Below are 20240 nucleotides of genomic sequence, written 5' to 3' on the forward strand. Positions count from 1 at the left end.
TCCTGTGTATTCACAGCTGCCTCTTATTCCCTTCTCAGGAGGGTCCCGGGGTCCTGGACACCGGGGTGGGTGGCTGGGGGGTCAGGCTGGGGTGGGGCGTGGAGGAGGAGCGGGGACAGGGGCTGGGACGTGGGGCACGAGGAGAGAGGTGCAGAGTTAGTGGACATCGCTGCCAGGGCTGCAATGGGCAGTGGGGTGTGTCCCCTACTTTGGAGGGGCGCTCGGCCCCTGCGGAAAGAGGCGCATCAGGGAGGAGGGCCCGGGGCGCGGCGGGCAGGGGGCGCTGCGGAGGGCACAGGCGTGCCGGTTGCCATGGCGACGGCGCCGCGCGAGCCCCCTCCCTCGCTCCGGCCCGGGGAGGCGCGGGGCAGCGGGCGGCCCGCCGCAGAGCCGGGCAGGCGGCGGCACTGCGCGGGAGCCCTGCCGCCGCGGGGCTGGCTCTGGGCCCCGAGGGGGAGCGAGACCCCGCGAAGGGCCGGGCCCTGGGGGCCCACGCCCCCCGCCCGCTTCCGCCGGGCCCGGGACTCGATCCCTACAGCGCAGAGGTAGGGGCGCGGGAGACCAACCCAAAACCCGGAGACCCCCACCTCCTGCCAGGGCGGAGGGGCCCGCTGTGCCCTCCTCAGAGCCGGCGGGAGTGGGCAGCATGGAGGGTGAGTGAGCCCGGAGCTGGGGCTGAGGGTGGGCTGGGCGTTGGAGTGGGTCAGGTCCTGACTCAGGAGCAGTGAGCCAAGGGAGAGCAAAGGGGCTGGGGTACCTGATCACTGAGGGCTGTCCAGAGCCAGACACTGTGACAATGTGTGTGTGTGTGTGACAGAGACAGAGAGAGACCCTGAGAGAGGGAGAAAGACTTAGAGTGCTCCGTGCTGTGTGTGGTGTATGCGTGTGCGTCAGAGACAGAGACAGAGAGATGGAGAGACAGGTGCCTCTATGGCCCTGTGTGAATCGCAGCCCGCCTCCTGCCTGGACAGAGGAGAATTTGAAACCAGGTGAGCTAAGCTACTGGCTTCAGTGGAATTGTCACCCACCGACTTGGCCTGCTGGGAGTGGGAGTACTGGGGTAGATGGAATTCCAGACAAGATTTCTTCCACGCACAGAGAATTTTTCTCCCTGGGGGAAAGGTGGATTTATGGACCTTTGGGACTCTAAGGTGTAAGTCCCAGGCATAAGACTGCTTGCTCCAGTGTTACCAAGGGGGTGGGCAGTCCAGACCCCCAACTCAGCTGAGGTGGGCAAGGGAAACCATATTTAGGCTAAGAAACTGGAAGACTGAGGGCTGGTCCACTAGCTTGTTGGGTGTCTTTGGGGGTGATGTCAAAACCTCTCTATGCCACTGGTTACCCATCTGTTGTATGGAGAAATTTACATTTAGCTGGCTTCACAGGGTAGCTGTGAGGGTAAAAGAAGACAAGATGTTTGAGCAAATCCATGCCGGTAAGAGAGGCTGCTTCAGGAGATAATAAAACCCTGAAATTCCAAGGAAGTAATTGCAAACACTGCTGGCAAGAACGAAAAGAGAGTTTCACAGAACCCCTGAGTGGCTGCACTTGCCGGGTTTGAAAAGTGCACGCATGCAGAGATGTGATGAGGAAGGCATAACCCAAGATGAATCTGGAAGACTGGCAGGATCTGTAGGAATAGTGTTCGCAAAACACCAAAGCCCGAGTGCACAGAAGCCAGGGGAAATTAACAAAGACAGGGCAAAGCGCTTTCAAAGTCTAAGTAAGAGGTATAATCTTAACACACAAGGGAGGGCAGGCAGAGCAGGGCACGGGCAGTTTTACTCCAAATGATGGAATTAAGAGCTTAAGGAGGAAATTGAAACCCAAGATAGGTGATGGGGAGAAGGCATCGAAGCCCAGACAAATGACATCCCAAGGATGGGGAGGCCCAGCAGATGTAATCACTGCCTTGAAGGAAATGACAAAGAATGAAGGGAAACCAGAAAACTAAAGATGGGCAAATGTCCTGATTTTCAAAAAGGAAGTAAAGATAGATTTAAAAAAGCAAAAAATCTCTAAGCTGGTAAGATTCATATTGGCCTCTATTAAGATTCCAGAATAAATTATCAAACACGTAGTGAACACCTAGGAGACAATAAAGCCATCGAACACCTCGGAATTTTTTCAAACGATGCCATCCTGCACACTTGCAAAGAGATGTGCATGAGCATTTTCCGGTCAGTGCAAAGCTGGAAACCATCGAGATGTCCCTAATGAAGTGAATTAAACGATGAAACACATCTGCAGTGGCATACTGTGTAGACAGCGAGAACTGCGTTTAGGATTTTATTCACGGGCATGAAACTATGTTCCCTGCCTACTGTGAGTCATTTTTTAAAAGCCGGTTTTAGAACACATGTGTAGTATGATCCCCTTTATGTAAAATTACATAGACTTATTATTGGATATATTTGTAAAATACATGCAAAGAGACATCTTCGTGTGGATTCCCAGTTCTGAAAGCGCACCCTAAGACAAGGGCTCGGGTCCAGGGAGTTTGATGCCTGAAAGTGGAGGTCAAGAGAGTGGGGTGGGAGAGGAAGAAAAACAGCGCAGGAATGAACTGGGGCTTGTGAGGACCCAGTAACAGTGTTCACTAAAAGCAAACTGGACCAAACTCACCAGATTTCCTCTTTCAGACTGGGTTTCTGACAGGAACAGAGACGAATTGCAGGATTTCAGCAGGGCACAGCAAAGCTCTTTTGTGAAAGCCCTGGAAAGTGATGGAAAGATGTGGGAAGGGGCTGGAGGACTGACAACAGGGCTTTCCTTAGAGGCTACAGTGCAACGTAAAGGTCCCTCGGGCTCGGGCCTTGACCTGATGCTGAGTAATGTAGAGGGAAAATCAAAGGGACACTTATTAAGTGTCTGGATAAGAGCCACAACACCCACATGGCCACAGATTCAAGATTTGACGCTATCTCAACGTTCAGATCCAAACCAAGAAAATGAAATGTAAATGTAAGTGGAACGTGAAGTCCTTAATTTCGGTCCAGTCAATTGCCTACATTTACAACGAGGGAGCTCTGGCTCGTATTCCTGAGATAAATTTGTGGGTGGGTGAAAGCAGACTGACGGTGAGGTGAACCTGGAACCCCTTTCGCTGAAGAGCCCCTGGTTGTTCCGGGGGTACAAAGTTGGGGAGAAGGGGACGATCCTGGGGCCAGGGGCTCACTGTTGTTCTCTGTGGCTCCAGGGAGCAGAACTAGGACAGGTGGGGGCAAGTTACACTAAGACGATGCAACTCAGTCGTCAGGAAGAACTTTCTAGCACTCAGAGTTGGCCTGGAAGCTATCTCCTCACCAGATCTCATTATCCAGCTTGGACAAGGGGGGCTGGCAGGGGCCTCTAGGGGGAATTCTTGGGTGGCTGGACCAAAAATATGGCCTGGCTTCTATGGGGAATTCTTGGGTGGCTGGACCAAAAATATGGCCTGGAGGGATCTCTGGGGGCCAAAAGCCTTCTCCGAGTACGTGCAGACGGACGCTGCATTCTGCTGAGCCTCCTGCAGACTTGCTGGGGCCAGCCAGGCAGAAACCCCATCAGACTTCCCACTGGCCTGGGCCGCGGTGCGCCGGGCTGTAAGTCAGCAGAGCACAGCAAATCAGATCTAGTACATCTGAATACCACCCCCACTTCCAGCCCCACCCCAGTCTAGTGGCTCCCTTGGAGCCCCTGGCAGCCCCCCTAGCTGCTGCCTGGCCCGGGAGCTCTGTGGCTGAGGGAGGCCCAGAGGCTGGGAAGATGTAGGCTCGCACTGCCTGGAGGAGGGTGTGCCAGGGGGCAGCGGCCCAGGCAGGGGAGGAAGGTCGCCGGAGAGAGGAGAAGGAGAGGAGCAAGCCAGCTGCCTTCCCTCCAGTGCAGGACACAGAAGCATCTTGGAGGTCCGGGTGGGTCCTGCTTTTCCGTGCCCCTGGAAATGCTGCCAGAGACATTGTGCCCTGTCATTTTTTGCAAAGCACTTCACCGCCTTGGAGCTGCTCATCCAGAGGGGGCAGTGGGCAGGGAGATAGCATCACCCCCATTTAACAGATGATAAGATTGGGCTTAGGAGATGCAGCTCGCCCTGGCTTGAACTAAAGCAGGTCTGCTGCCTTCTGTACAAACAACCCAGATTCTGGGACACTTACGGCTGCAGCCGACATGCAGTCCAGCTATCCAGCTATGTCCTGAGGACCGTCTGCGCCTTCCCATCTTATGAGGAGTGGGGAGTGGGAGGGGTCTCAGCTGCTGCTGGGGAAGCAGAGGCCAGGTAGGTGCATGTCTGGTTCTCACTGGACCCATGATCTATCTGTCTGAGGGCAGTCTGTCCTGCTTCTATCAGTGAGTGGAGGCAATAGTTACAGTAAGTATTTCTGTTCCAATCATTGCGTGAGTAAGTATTTCCGCTCCACTGCAAAAACCCGGGTTATTAGAGCCAGAAGAGGTCTGGATAAGCAGGTGCTCAACCCTAGTTTTAGAAACGAGGAAACTAAGGCCCAGAGGGTGGAACTGACAACACAGCTCATGTCTACCAGATTTACTGAAGATACAAATAGAAAAGAATTCAATTCAGTCTCTCCTTCTCAAAACCTTTTGCTACTCTCCCTTTAATAACTGAAATTACACCATTGGAGCTTTGTTTTTCTTTCTGATTTAAGGTTTGACTCCCTTTGAAATGCAAACACAAAAAAGAGACACTGCACTTTAAGCTGTTATGAGTCATTTCCTCATTTGTGTGAACAAATTCATCAGAATCTTTCCTGAAAGAAGATCGTGCTAGGAATGGGGGGAGAGAGTCCATAAGGAGCTTGGGATGGGGATGCTGAGGCTCTAGGAGGTGATGCCTGGTTGGGAAGTATTAGGTGGGGGAAGAATGGGTCCCAAAGAAGTTAGGCATTCACTTCCATTACTTCTCTGTTGAGCCCAAGAGCTTGGCTCTGCCTCTGGCCACTGTGTGCCTGCTTCTTCGGGAAAGGTTTCAGATGACCCATGAGGTATTCATGGTGTCAGCTTTGCAGCTGGAGCCTCAGGAAGGCAGGGACCCCTCAAATCAAAGATCCCCAGTTGCTGCAAAGGGACACTGGATATCTTAATAGATGGTCTGATGGTACCAAGAGAGGATGAGAAAATGATTGGAGGTGGCAGAACAAGAGCAGGGGCTCAAACTCAGACTATGTCACCTGGCTTACTTGATGAACTCTGAATCCTGGAGCCAAGGATCTCCTGTGTTCTAAGAGCATATCTCTGCTCTTGAGCTTTGATTTCCTATCTGTGAAATACAGAATTCTCCTTTCCTTGTCAGAGATAGCCTGGTGTTGAATAAAAAGTATTTCCTTTTATTTTTTTAAGATTTTATTTATTTGCTTGAGAGAGAGCACAAGTAGGGGGAGAGGGACAAGCAGACTTTCCGATGAGCAGGGAGCCCAATGCAGGACTCGTCCTAGGACCTTAAGATCATGACCTGAGCCAAAGTCAGATGCTCAATTGACTAAGCCACTCAGGTGCCCCTGTGTAAAAAGTATTTCAACAATAATGAAAACAGTATATATCAGAACTTATGGAATACAGCTAAAGCAGTGCCTAGAGGAAAATTCATAGCCTCAGGACCTATATTAATTGCCACCATTTTTAATTGTCTGCATGTTCTATGCCCTGTGACAGATAGTGAGGATTGTTCTGAGATGAAAGAGTCATAGTTTCTGCCCCTAAGGCATTTCCAGCTTAGTGGAAGAACAAACATTTTTATACATAGCTGAATCGGGAAACTGAATGTGACCAGTGCTACAGGCAGACACTGAGGAAGCCGTCACCAAACCCAGAAAGGATGCGCCTGTGCATGGGCTTGGCCTTACCTAGAGGAGGAGAGGGGAAGTCCTTCCCGTTCTGCTCTCCCCTTAAATCTCTTCTACGCTTCTTCTTTTTTTTTTTTAATTTTTAAAAGATTTTATTTATTTATTTATTTATTTATTTATTTATTTATTTATTTGACAGAGAGAGAGAGAGAGCAGGTGAGCACAAGCAGGGGGAGAGGCAGAAGGAGAGGGAGAAGCATGTGGGGCTTGATCCCAGGACCCGGGACCAAGACCTGAGCTGAAGGCAGACACTTAACCAACTGAGCCACCCAGGCGCCCTCTTCTACCCTTCTTTTTCTTTCTTTCTTTCTTTTTTCTTTCTTTTTTTTTAAAGATTTTATTTATTTATTTATTTATTTATTTATTTATTTATTTATTTGTTTATTTGACAGAGAGAGGGGCAGCGAGAGAGGGAACACAAGCAGGAGGAGTGGGAGAGGGAGAAGCAGGCTCCCAGTGGAGCAGGGAGCCCAATGCCGCTCGATCCCAGAAGGCTAGGATCATGACCGGAAACAAAGGCAGACGCTTAACGACAGAGCCACCCAGGTGCCCCTACCCTTATTTTTCTAAGGTCTGGAATTCCCCTAAATGTGCTGAGAGTATAGGCTTACGATGCAAGTAAAGAGAAGCTCAGTAACTTCATTTTTTACTGAGAGGTAAACAATTTTGCATCAGAACCTTCTTTCCTGAATCCAGGTTTTGATGAGTCAAACAGAGAAAACTGGAGAGCTCCAGGAGGAAGTGAGGAGAAATGAACGAGGCTCGGAGTAGAAGGGAAAGTGCAGGAAGAGGCAAGTTTGGCTCCATTGGCTGCTGCACGAGCAGGCCTTGGCCTTTGCCAACCCGAAGGGCTCTCGGGAGGCCCACCTACTCCTGCTCACCAACGACAGGCCGGCTTGCAAGATCTGTGTTACTGTGGTGGGTGCCTGGGACGTGGTGGGGTTTAGCTCCGCTGCCAGGAAGGAGAGAAGCGAGGTCGCAGGTCTCAGGAAGACTCCCTCCTCAGCAGTGACCTCCCTGCACGCCCACCTTTCACTCACCTGTGTGGCCCCAACACAGGGCTTGCCCAGGCTGGTTTCCCTGGGGACAAACCCAGATGAACTAGAATCTCACTGTCACCCCTCGGTCCCCTGCAGCTGCCTGGCAGAGAGCTAATATAGTCAAGACACAGCCCTTAGGTCTATGAAACCCTTTATAATCTACTCTGATATCTTATTGAGCTGGTAACAACCCCATGAGGTGGGGAGATGCAGGAAGCCCAGGCCATCCTTTGAAAGCCAAGGAGAACACAGGGAGGTGAAGGGGAACCCCCCCCCCCAGTTCACAGAGGAATCCCGAGGGGTGGCATGCAGGACTGAGCTCCCCTTCAGCAGTCCCCAAACAACCCCAAACTAAATATACCTCCCTGTAAAAACTGCAAAAGCAACTTTAAAACAAGTTCCTAAGCTAAACTTTTCCTTCAAACCAAGTTACCCCCCACCAGCCCCTCTTCTATGCAAGTTTTGGAGTGACCACCACTGGGCCAACTCTCAAGGCCATGTTTTCTGACTCCTAGCTCAGTGTCCTTTCCTGTGAGCACCAGCAAAGACTCCCTGGAAGGTCACGTGGCCTGTTAGAGGAAGCACAAGGAGGGCTGGTATCTAATCTGGGGAGCAGGAATCTTGGGGCTCTATCCCTAACCATCTGTACCCCTTCCAACTGTCCCTGGGGTTTTGAACCTGGACCCCACAGATTCCAAGGAGGCCCAAGGATGACCAACTTTGATCCCCTTGTATTAGCAAGACAACAGGCTACAAGCAACAGAAACTGTTTCTGGCTAACTTCACCAACAATGGGAATTTATTGGAAGAGTACGGGCAGGTTGTCCAACGGAAGGAAAAGTTGTGTTATCGAAACCCAGGATCAAATCCAAAGCGGAAGAGGTCTGATTGGCTGTCTTTGGGGCAGGGGCCAGGGCAGACTCCTGACTGACCGTAAAGGGCCCACAGAGAGGGCTTACGCCCAAGGCCACAAGGGGTAACGGGTGCAAGGGGAGCCACAACCCCACATGCCCGCCATTCCCTTGAAAGTGTGTCAATAACCAAGTGCACTTTTTGAAAGAGGATCTGGAGCTTTCAAAGACAGAATTCTACCTGGACAGGGATCATTTCTTGGTATATCGGGACAAAGCTCCAGGAAAGCATCTGTGAAATGAGTTCAAATGCATCAGAGTCTCAAAGAGTTTGGAGACTCCCACAACGTGAGGCACTGTCAACGCCTTGAAGGCGGGGACTTGGAAATTCAGTGGTTCTCCAATCTGCTACACTTGGAAATCCCCAGGGGAGCTTTTAAGAAAAATACCAGTGCCTGGACCCCCAGAGATTCTGATTCATTTGGAGGGAGTTCTGTATTGTTAAAAGCCAGGTGATTTTGATTTGAGGCTGAGTTCAGAACCCCTGATGTAGTCAGTTTAAAATCACATTTACCAGAGCTTCCTTTTGATTAGAAAAGTCAAAATGCAAGTTAGTGAACAGAAAAACAAAAATCACTTGAAACATCCCTGTGGATAAGTACTATTTTTTTTTCATTTGTTCACACACACATACATACCCTTTTATATAAAATGCAGATTTATAATATATACTATTTTGTATATATTATATAATATTTTATATTATACATAAATATATTATATATATTTTGTATAATATATACTATTTTGTGTTTTGTAACTATTACAACCCATGGTCTGTATTTCCCCCCACACATTAGATCTTTTGTCCCCTAGGATAAGTCCCTGGAAGTGGAATGGCGGAATCCTGGAGTAGGTCCCTTGCCAGGGTGCTGGATGGATGCGCCCCAGTTGTGAAGGTTGAGCTGCTTTGTGCCTCCCCCCATCCCCCCAGTGCACAGCCACACCCTGGCCATCGCTGAGCACTTTTCTTCTCTGCCAATCTAATGGATGAAAAGGTTGTTCTTTAAAATTGCATTTCTTTGATCACAAATGAATTACGAACTTAAACTTTTTGTCTTCTGTGTTTATCAGCCATTTGTGCTGTTTTGTGTTGTGTCCTTCAGCAGGGCCCTAGCGCCTCTCTGCCTCGGTCACGTTGCCCCAGGAGGCTCTCAGGAGGTGGCTGTTGAATGGGGAGCCCCACGGCTCTAGTCGGGGGCGAAGCTCCCTGTGGTACGAGGACGGACCAGCAGGTGGCGATAACGACGACCTTATTAGTAGGAATTGCTGTGAACTCAGGGAAACAAACACCCAGCCTGATTCTGTGCTCAGGGCGCTCCTTTTGGTGTTGTTTTCTCTCTCACACATCTTTCAGGCTTTGGGGGAGGCCCGGACCAAGAGCAACATGAAGATCTCCTCCTCACCCCGTTGTGTAGTTAACACTGTCAGTACCGTTGGTTAGGAGCTAATGCGCATGGTGCACCCAGGTCCTCTCACCCATTATCTCCTTGGCTCTCCCCCACCTCCTTTGGGTCCGTGTGAGCTTCTCCCCATCTTACCAGTGACAAGTCTGGTCTCCAGAGAGGAGATGTGCCTTATGCTAGGTCCTAGCCAGGAACTGCGTGTTTCCACTTGCAAAATGAGAACGCTGAGTTCCCACAGAGGGGAGGCGGTGTTTCAGTCCCTTGGGGCAGCTGTAACAAAACATCATGGAGTGGGGGCTTAGAAACAACAGAAACCCATTTCTCACAGTTCTGGAGGCTGGGAGGTCTAAGATCAAGGCGCAGCTTTGATGTCTGGTGAGGCCCCCCTTCCTGGTTCACACGCAGCCCTCTTTCCGCTGTGTCCCCACACATGGAAGGGACAAGGGAGCTCACTGGGGTCTCTTTCATAAAGGCACTAATTCCATTCATGACAGCTCACCAGTGGGATCTAATCTCGCCCCCAAGGCCCCATCTCCAACTACCATCCCATTGGGAATTAGGTTTCAATTTGTGAACTTTGAGGGGACAGAGATGTTCATTCAGTCTGTTGCCTGAAGTCACCAAGAAGGAGGCAGGAAGGAGGGCTGGGACTTCCCAGTCTGTGTGTGTCTGCTATTTCCAGAGCCTTTGGCCCAAGCCCTTTAAACCTGTGGTTCTCAAACTGGAGTGTGCCATCAGAATCACCTGCAGGATATGTTAAAACAGCTGGGTTTCAGGTTCCCTAGATCAGAGGTGAGGCCTGAGAATGTGCATTTCTAACAAGTTCGTAATGCTGATGCTGCTGGCCAGGACCACACACTGAGAACCAGTGGATCCCCGTCTTCTCTCTGACCCTGGGCTTTCCGTGGTCCAGGGCTTGCTTGCTCTCTCAGATCATCAGGATGCCTTGGAGGCAACCATGGTTATATCTGAGACCTCCAGGAAGCTCTTGGAGTAGGGGAATGACTTAATTGGGTTCAGTGGATAAGATTTTCACAGGCTTTAATGTATCCACAAGGGCACTTGTCCAGAAAGGACAAGTCCGGGGTGTTAATGAGGTCTGTGGCTGCTGGTATGGCTCAGCTGGGGTGGGAGCCTGCCTGCTCCCAACTCATCTCACCCCAACCCAGGGGAGTTGCCAGGAATCCTCCCCAGACACAATCATTCTGCAATTCTGGAACTGGCCCTGAGGGTGGGGACAGACGCCCAGCCCAGCGGAGGGTCTAGAGATGGGCAGGGTCCCTCATGGGCACTTCTCAGGACAGACTGCAGAATATGAGCTCACTAAGCAGTTCTCCGAGGCTGAGTGAAGGGCAAGGACAGACAGACTGGAGTCTGGCCCGGCAGGTTGTGGCAATTTCTTCTACCCACGCAGACCCACAGATTTCTTTGAGTCATGGGGACTGATTCCGAGCTGATCTGGGGCTCAGGAGGGGTGAGCTCCCCAGGGAGGCTCCCAACAGACCCTGGGGTAGGATTCCTTCCAGAGAAGCCCGTGAAGGCCTTCCGACACCAGCAATACCCTGTCACCTGGGGTCAGAATCCACCTTTCCTTCCTTCTTCCCTTCACGCAACTATTTATCCATCCACCAACCATTTACTGGACCATTGACTATGGGCAGGCACTGATGAGACACTGGGGATTCGGGTGCCAACTGGTCTCCAGGGCCTGCCTTTCAAGGTTGGGGAAGAAAACCCAACCAACCTGAAAACAAAGAAAATATTGACAGATGGAGAGAAAGAAAGAAGATGCATGAGAGAGAATAAATAGGAGTGCAGCTCCTTGAAATAGAGCGACCAGGTCAGGCTTCTCTGAGAAGACAGCCTCGTCTAAGCTGAGGGCTAAAGGGGAGGAGGAGACAGGAGCAATAGAAAGGGGTAAAATCCTTGGGGTTGGAGAAAGCAGGAGCGTGTAGGAGCCAGCGCAAGGTGTTCAGAGTGGAACGGGCACACGGGCATGTGGCAGGTGGTGAGGTCAGAGATGGCAGCAGGAATCAGAGCACAGAGAGTTTGGGCAGCTGAGGGCAGAGTTTGGATGGTATTTGGAAGACAACTAGGGGTCTAGGCAATGTCTTAGTGGCTGCTGCCCAAAACGTTGGTGAACAGCTAATAGGATCAGCTCCATCGGAAGAGCATGGGACTCTTGATTTCAGGCTCATGAGTTCGAGCCCCACTTTGGGTACAGAGATTACTATAAAGAAATCAACAAAGAACCTTTAAAAAAAGTATCTAGTGATCAGGGAATTCGAATGCAGGAAGCTGGGTAATTGATAATATTAGACATAACTGTCAATGTTGTTAGGTGTAATACTGATACCGTGGTTGTAGGCGGGTTTTATAGTCCTATCTTCTAGCGTTACGAACCGAAATGTTTATGGATGAACGGAAGTGACGTGCTATTCCAAAGAGAGGCGGGGTATGGGTGAAACCCGATTAGCCTTAGGCTGATCGTGCACAGGAGGTCTTTATACTTTTCTCGCGGTAGTTCATGAAGCCGTATACTCTTGTGTATGTTCACGATACTGTTCTCTCGTGCATGTCTGACACCTTCCATAGTGACATAAAGATGTCTGGGGGCAACTGGACACCCGGGAGCGCCTAAGCAGGGGGCTGTCACCTCCTCCTCTCACTGTGCCTCAGAGGCTGGCTGCGTCTCCACCTCTGCCAGCACGCCACGCCCTCCGCCTGCCCCGGGTGCCGCCGCTGCTCCTGCTGGGCCCCCAGCCCCGGTCATGCCAGCTCCCTGGCCCCAGAGCGTCCCTAGCCTCCAGATCCCAAGCCTCCGGTGGGTCTCCAGGCTAGTGGCTGAGCTCTGGATGTGACAGAAGACTCCCCAAAGATTCTTCATCCCCCGGAACAGGCCACATTCAGTCCCAGAGGAAGGCAAGGGGAGAATTTATGAGACAACATCATGAGTCACCACAACTAATGGCTTCCCAGAGGAGCTGTGGTTGGACAGGGAACTGCTCCTTCCCACAGGTGGCGGGGGGAAGCGCACCCTGAAGCCTGGATCTGACTCAGAGACGCCAGCGCAGGACCACCTCTGCTGCACACTCCCGAGCCACCTGGAGAATGTCATCTGATCCCAGTTCTCCCATTTCAAATGGGGCTCATACCTAACATGTTTACCCCAGGGGGTAATTGGAGGGTTAGATAAAATAATGCATAAGCGAGTGCTTTGTTAAATGCTGTGCAAATGAAGCAGCTGTTAACATGGTGGGAGACAGTGATGGACGCCTGGTAGCCTTGGCTTTGGATGGTCTTCTGGTGAATTTAATGTGTGCCTTTGCCCTTTACCGTGGTTCAGAATCCTCTCCCATTGTCCCTTCCTCTATTGCCTTCTTGTCTTTCCCAGCTAAAGTTCTGTGGAGATGAGGAGGGACAACAAAGATTTTGAGGGTGTAATAGTCAGGGTCCCAGGAGAAAACAGGTGGTGCACTCAGAAAGAATTTATCTGAAGAGTTGAACAGAGGGACTTTACAGAGGAGAGGGGAGGGTGAGAACCAGCAAGGGCTGCACAAGCACCGGGACTGGCAATCCCAGGAAGCTGTTAGTGCAAGGGGAGAAAGAACACAGTGTCACTCCGGCCCCCAAAGAGCTAGACTCGTGGAATAATGTCACCTAACAGGAGCTGTATCCATAAAGACAGCCCCACAGGCAGAACTGGGCCAGGCAGGGAGGGAGTCGGGAGATGAATACTGTGACATCTGTCTTTTCCAGTCCTTCAATCTCCTTCAGTGCTTTCCATTGGCTGAACCTGGTCAGAAACTAGAGGGCAAGGGAACCTGGCCGATGTAGTCCTTAGAGGTCAGCCTCTGGGGCACACAGCAGGGCTAAGAAGGATGGAGCCCAGATGGGGCGGGGGGGGGGGGGTGGGCCATATGGACATGGAGAAGAGCCAACATTGGGAAGTGAGTTCTGGATGAGACGAGGTGAAGAAGGTATGAGATCGGGGTTTGGGTGCGGGGGGTTGAAAGTGAGCCAACATTGTAAATGAGTTCTGGATGAGACGAGGTGAAGGTATGAGATCGGGGTTTGGGTGCGGGGGGTTGAAAGTGCATCCAGTTGCCACTGAGGTTGAGCATATGATCGGGGTGCTAGGATTTGGAGCACAGTAGGGTCTCACCAGTGGCAAGAAGTCAGTCATCTCTTCTTTGTCTGGGATCCTGACCTGTATGCTCCTTTGCTTCTAGGGGAGCCCTCCCAGCCTCCTAACAGCAGCTGGCCCCCAAGCCTGAATGCGAGTCATGCCAAGGCCACCCCAGCGGTAAACCTCACCTTCTCCTCCTACTACCAGCACTCCTCAGCAGTGGCAGCCATGTTCATCGTGGCCTACGTGCTCATCTTCCTCCTCTGCATGGTGGGCAACGCGCTGGTCTGCTTCATTGTGCTCAGGAACCGGCACATGCGCACCGTCACCAACATGTTCATCCTCAACCTGGCCGTCAGCGACCTGCTGGTGGGCATCTTCTGCATGCCCACGACTCTCGTGGACAACCTCATCACTGGTGAGTGGAGGCAATGGAGGCAGAGGGAGTCAGAAATAATAGATACAATGAATTAATTATTCTCTTCGCTCCAGGCATCGGATGACTTATTCTTCCTGCGTTAACTAATCCTCACAACAATCCAATGAATTATGCGTTGTTATTATTACCCTGGTTTTGGGGGGTGGGGAAACTGATGCTCAGAGTGATGAGGGACGGGTCTGCAGTTACACAGCTGAGTGTCAAGTCCCGTGTCCTCACACCCGTATTTCTAAACACACCATTCAGTCTTACTCTCCTGGGTAGCTCCCCTGGGCAGAGCTAGAACTCACATGTCTCCTCTGAACATGGACCTAATAATCCCCTTATTTGAGTTGTTCTCCAACCAAAGAGAGGTCTGTCCTACAGGTAGTGAGCTCCCTGTCACTGAGAGTGTCTAAGTAGGGACTGGCTGGCCATTTAGCACTGACTTGGTAGAAGGGATTCAAGCAGAACTAGACCACTTGACCTCCAAATTCCTGCCTGTTCGTACTGTAACTGTTGGAAGGATCACACTACTCTTTCCCATGTGCTTTGTCTTTCTTGTTTCCAGAATAAGCTTGCACAGCCCCTGAGACTGTAGTTGGGGAAGGACTGGTTTCCAGAGCTGTGGAGATGCCTGGAGGTCTGAGCTTGCAGGCTCCGAGCTCCAAGCACCAGGTGCTTGGCTGCAGAGCCTGGACAGCTCCAGTGGGAGTGACTTACCTGACTTTGGGGCAGGGGAGTCACAGCCTGTGTTTCTATAGGTTTCAGGACCCAGGAAGTAGGGCCAGGGCATCAGCTTTCCCTCGGCGGCACTGGCTCTGCCTGGTGAGACCTTCAGTCACAGCTGGATCTCAGGTTCCACCAGGATTGCTGAGCATGAACTGCTCATCCTTCCCCTTCCCAGCACACCTAGACCCACACCTATGCATGCACGCGCACACACGCAGAAGTGCACACACCTGTAGGCACGCACATACACATGCACCAGTTAACGATGATATGGCGAAGTCCCTGGTTGGTTAAGGTGGTGTCTGCCAGCTCTTTCCACGTGCCTAAATTTAAAAAATTGTTGGAATAACACGTTTACATGGTTCAGCAGTCAAAAACTACCAAAAGGTTTCCAGAGAAAAATGTCCCTTCCATCCCAGTCGTCTGGCCTCCCAGCTTCTCCCCTGGGAGGAAATCAGTATTGCCAATTTCTTGTGTCTCTTTCCAAATGTATTTTTAGGCAAGAACAAGCAAATTACGGACATAGTGACTTCCCAAGCAGTCGGTTCTGTATCTTTACTTTTTTTTCGGCTTAAAAATATAGCATGTATATTGTAAGCAGGATTCCTTAAAATTAATTTACATGGAATTATTCCATATTAACAAATAGAAGAGTTTTTCGTTCTTTTTGCAACTGCTCAGACTTCCGTTGTATGGATGTACTAGAATTTATTTAGCCAGTCTCTTTCTGATGGTATCTAGGTTGTTTTTAACAGAATCTTCTGCAACAGAATAAACCTTCGTACAGCTATTCTTTCCTTTTTTCTTTTCTTTTCTCTTCTTCTTTTTCTTCTTCTTCTTCTTTTTTTTTTTTTGGAATGAAGGTGCAGAGGGTTGAATTATTTACATCTACTGCTCCTGGTGCTATGTGACTTCACTCTGTTGCGAAGACCCTCATTTATTTTTTATTCCTTCCCTCCTGTGGCCCTACCTCTTTACAGCTTCCCCTCCCTGCCCTATAGGCAAACATTCTACCAAACAGAACATGTGTCTTTTTTACTTGTATGCCTGCTTACAAAATGTGCATTGCATATGTGTGCACGTTTTATATTTAAACATTTTTGTCCAGGTACAAGGTAACATGCACAAAAATCCTCCTTTTTTAGCGTACAGTTCCACGGGTGTTGAGGAACATACATGGTCCCGGGGCTCCCACCACAATCAAGATAAAGAACACCGTCACCCCCCCAACCACTCCCTTGTCAGTTCTCTGGGTCGGGATTTTCCTGGTTATTCCTGTGGATCTATTGTTAATTTGTTTGGATGGTTTTGTGTTACAGAACTCATTCTTTTCCCGACCTTTGTCACTAAGGCTTCTATTTACGTTGCCCTGCGCCCATCTCCCCTGCCCCTGGGGTAGGTGCTGCCTGCTGTGCTCCACGGGGTGCATCGGCCACATTTTACCCTCTGGTCTCCCGGGGATGGACACCCAGGTGGCCTCTACTCAGTGGCGTGCTAGAGCCAGGCTGCCGGTGTCGGTGACGTCATGGTGGTAGCAGGAACTTGGCCATGCGGGGAGATACTGGACTTGGCAAATGCTATAAGTTAGAGCTTGTTTTAGTTTAGTTTAGTTTTTGTTTTTGTGTAAGAGCTGATTTACCAGCCCACCACTGCCTCCCGCTCTCCAGCGCTAGAAACAATTGGACTATGGGGGAATGTCTCTGGGATATGAACTTGGGAGAGGACTTGCCGAATCAGGGAATTTGCACATACCCAGCTTTCCAAAACAGAATCAGGCTGCTTTCCATGGTGCTGTTGGCTTTCTGTGATGTTTAAACTCCCCAGCACCCACACCAAACTCTTACACTTACCCATAGTGATTTAGGGGCCAAGAGACTGGAGACCAATTCATCTCCCCTCAGCTTTCTCATCTGTGAAAAGGAGATCACACTGGGGTTGTTGGGAGGATGGGATGAGACAGTGCCTGGCACTCAGTAAGTGTGCAGGCAGAAAGGTAACTGGGGGTGGCTGCTGGGGAAGGGGGCCCCAGCCTCCTGTAGCCAGGCACAACAGACGAGAACAGGTAGGACCCCCAGACCTAGAGGGGCAGTGATACCAGGCAGAGACCAACACATGGCCTCAAAGAACCAAGATGTAGATCCCGCTACCAGTCCTGAGGCCAAGTGGGGCCCCGGTCTCTGGACAGAGCAGAAGCCTGGGAATCAGAGCGAGACACCTGAGGGGCTAGACTTGCTTGTGTCTCCCCCACCTGGGAGTCAGGCTCGCTCTGTCCCAGTGGTTCTCAACTCTGGCTGCCACTCAGATCCCCTGGGTAGATCTGAAAAGTACTGATGTCTGCCCCACCCCCAGAGATGCTGATTGTAATTCGTCTGGCATGGGTCTGGGCACTGGGTCTTTTCAAAGGCCTCCAGTGATTCTAGTGAGTGGCCAGGGTTGAGAACTGCTGGCCTAGAACTTGAGGCAGGGCTATGGGAGCAGAAAGCCAGGCAGGTCTGGCTGGATACAAAGCTCCTGGAGAGAAATCCTTGGTCAATATAAAGACTGTCTCTCTAATGGTGAGAACTGACCACAGTGGTATAGACTGGTCAGTTCGTCATTTCTGGAAGTGTGTAAGCAGAGGATGACCACCTAGCAGGACATGGAGGAAAGATCTGAGCACAGAGGGGACTGGCTGAAATGGCCCAAGGTCTCCGGCTCTTTATGCATGAGGCACTCATTCTGTGATGGTCATTGCAGGGTGGCCCTTTGACAACGCCACGTGCAAGATGAGCGGCTTGGTGCAGGGCATGTCCGTGTCGGCTTCCGTGTTCACACTGGTGGCCATTGCTGTGGAAAGGTAAGAGGGTTCCTGGCTGGGTTATCCTTGGCGGACAGGGGCCTGGCACTAGGAAGAGCCGCCGTCCCCACTGTTGTGCTGACCAGAAGGCTGGGGCTGCATCGTGAGCCATCAAGGGGAGGGCTGTGGGGCTGGCTGCCCTCTACACTTGGGGGACCTGCAGAGAACACCACCACCTTTGTCTAGAGGCCTGGAGGCAGGTCCTGTGAAGGTTTACTAGGGATTCCTAGATCCTGTGAGAGCTTGAGGGCCTTGTTTCCTGAGCAGTACGAATCCTGCCATCCATGAGTCTGAGCAAAGAAAGTCAGTTTCAGGGTGGGAGTGGGGGGTGGGGACAGAGCGTGGCCCTGCTCCATCATTGCCCCCTTCCTACCCTCCCCCCACCTCCTTGCTGTTCCCTGGCAGCCCAGGCCTTACTAGCTCCCCATCTCCACCCTACCTCAAGCTAATTCTGGTCTCTTTCAGCCTCAGATTCCATCAGATTCTCTGATAAGCATGAGTCTGCTAAGGGAAGGGAGCCAGGGGCCAAGGAAGCTTTGCAAACACTAAAAGTGACCGGAATGCTTGTGATAGGTCCTCCTCCCCTCGTCCACCTCAGTGAGCTCTCCCACTAAGGGTTCATCTGGGCACTCTTCCCCAGAGCGTGGGAGGCAGGCAAGGATGCTGGCCAAGATGACACAGGGACGGCCGGTCCTGTAGAGTCCACACCTGAACTCCCAGGGTTTTCTGGAGAATCCCTAAACGGCTAAAAATGTTCTTTGATACACCTACCCGATCAGCCTTCTCAAGGGCAGGATGTGCAGACTGACCCTTTCGCTAGCTGCCCGCCAATCGGCCTACGCCCCCGAAGTGTGCAGACAGGACTGATTCCCACGCTGCCCGCGCTGCCTTCCCCCTCCTGGGTTTGCCTTTGTTCCTCCCCTACTGACTCCCTCGCAGGCGAGAACCAATTTGCTTGCGAAAGCCCCGAAACCGCCTGGGCGGCTCTTGGAGGCTGCCCACCGTGGCCACAGCCCGGCAGCTCCCGCCCGCGGTAGCGCCCCTCCCCGGGGACAGGGACCCCTGGCGCCGGTCCCGAGCCCGCTGGCCTTTCCTCCCCGGCCGCAGGTTCCGCTGCATCGTGCACCCTTTCCGCGAGAAGCTGACGCCGCGCAAGGCGCTGGTCACCATCGCGGTCATCTGGGCGCTGGCCCTGCTCATCATGTGCCCCTCGGCCGTCACGCTGACCGTCACGCGCGACGAGCACCACTTCATGGTGGACGCCCGCAACCGCTCCTACCCGCTCTACTCGTGCTGGGAGGCCTGGCCCGAGAAGGGCATGCGCAGGGTCTACACCACCGTGCTCTTCTCGCACATCTACCTGGCGCCCCTGGCGCTCATCGTGCTCATGTACGCGCGCATCGCCCGCAAGCTCTGCAAGGCCTCGGGGCCCGCGCGCGCCGGCGGGGAGGCGGCGGCGCCAGAAGGCCGCCCGGGGGCCCGGCGCAGGGCCCGGGTGGTGCACATGCTGGTCATGGTGGCGCTGGTCTTCACGCTGTCCTGGCTGCCGCTCTGGGCGCTGCTGCTGCTCACCGACTACGGCCAGCTCAGCGAGCCGCAGCTGCGGCTGGTCACCGTGTACGCCTTCCCCTTCGCGCACTGGCTGGCCTTCTTCAACAGCAGCGCCAACCCCATCATCTACGGCTACTTCAACGAGAACTTCCGCCGCGGCTTCCAGGCCGCCTTCCGCGCGCAGCTCTGCCCGCCGCCGTGGGCCGGCCCCAGGGAGGCCTACTCCGAGCCGCCCGGCCGGCTCCTGCGCGCCCCGGTCTCCGTGGAGGTGCAGCCCAGCGACTCGGGCCTGCCCTCCGAGTCCGGCCAGAGCATCGGGGCGCCCCGGGCCGGTCGCCTCCCGCTGCGCGGTGCCCGCGTGGCCCACCACGGCTTGGCCGGGGAGGGTCCTGGCTGTGGCCAGCTGCCCCTCACCATACCCGCGTGGGATATCTGAGTGGTAGGGGGAGGGCCGGCCCTCGACCCGGGGGGCCCCGATGGGACGGCCGTGGGACGCCTGGACAGGCTAGCAGCCAGGTGTGGTGGGAGAGGGCGGTGTCACGTGCCTCCCTCTGCCCTGCAGGGCGGTGGCAGCTGCGTGAGGTACCCGCTCTGCGGCCTTCCCTCTCCCAGGGGCGGAAGGAGCCCACTTTCCGCCAAACCCTTCCTTGTGTGGCCAAGAGTGCACACACCCTCTGGCTGAATCCTCACAACGCTTTGGGAGTAGGTCTTCTTGTTCCCCCTTGTACAGATGGGAAACTGAGGCCCGGAGAGGAGGTGTGGCTAGCCTGCACTCTCAGCTGGAAATCGCTCGGGGGGAGCCTGACGTCAGTGCCTGGAGGGACCTCACCAGCCATCTCCAGAAGGGCCCGTTGCGGTGGAGCACACCAAAATGGGCAAATCCTAATGACGCCGCTGGGGAGGAGCAACAGGCAAAGTTGTCCTGTCCATTGGGTGCTTTGTGTTCGTGTCCTGGGGTCCCTTCTGTGTTACCCAGGCACCTCGGTGTCACCCTCTCCTGGGAGAACACCGTGTGCCCCTCCTCCCAACTCCCTGTAGGTTTGCTCCAAGACATGTTCTGGGCCATTCTCTCCTTTCCAGAGTCCTACAACGGGACATCACATCTCAGCAGCCACACATGGAGTGTCCGCTGCAGACACTCTGAGTTTTGCCCTTTGGGTGGGAGCCCTGAGGAAGAAGGAGGGGGCGCGGTCCTCCCTCCTCTCCTCATAGGGCCCACTGCCATCATCACCCCCCCCCCCCCCCCCCCGTGAGAACTTATAAGGCCAGAGGCAGCTGTCAGGACACGTGGAGGCCTCCGCTTATGTACTCACGGACAGGAGGGAGGGAAAGCACAGTACTGCTTTCCGCCTCTGGAAATCCATCAGCTCACTGGAGCTG

The 20240-nt window shown here is 52.8% G+C and overlaps 1 protein-coding gene across 1 annotated transcript; it reads left to right on the forward strand.

The window, feature by feature from the left end:
• The first annotated feature begins 312 nt into the window (after positions 1 to 312).
• Positions 313 to 19437, forward strand: NPFFR1 (neuropeptide FF receptor 1). The gene is made up of 4 exons (XM_048219026.2): positions 313 to 545; positions 13335 to 13741; positions 17210 to 17309; positions 18417 to 19437. Exons 1-4 carry the CDS (start codon positions 313 to 315, stop codon positions 19294 to 19296), a joined length of 1620 nt encoding a protein of 539 aa, XP_048074983.1. The 3' UTR covers positions 19297 to 19437.
• Positions 19438 to 20240: the final 803 nt, after the last annotated feature.

Source organism: Ursus arctos, unplaced genomic scaffold (genome assembly GCF_023065955.2).
Source record: "Ursus arctos isolate Adak ecotype North America unplaced genomic scaffold, UrsArc2.0 scaffold_7, whole genome shotgun sequence".
Lineage (NCBI taxonomy): Eukaryota > Metazoa > Chordata > Mammalia > Carnivora > Ursidae > Ursus > Ursus arctos.

Coding starts and splice junctions, on each gene's coding strand:
- NPFFR1 (XM_048219026.2), top strand. CDS start 313: ATGGCGACGGCGCCGCGCGAGCCCCCTCCCTCGCTCCGGCCCGGGGAG. Junction 546..13,334: donor TCGATCCCTACAGCGCAGAG/GTAGGGGCGCGG, acceptor TCGGGGTGCTAG/GATTTGGAGCACAGTAGGGT. Junction 17,310..18,416: donor GTGGCCATTGCTGTGGAAAG/GTAAGAGGGTTC, acceptor CCCCGGCCGCAG/GTTCCGCTGCATCGTGCACC.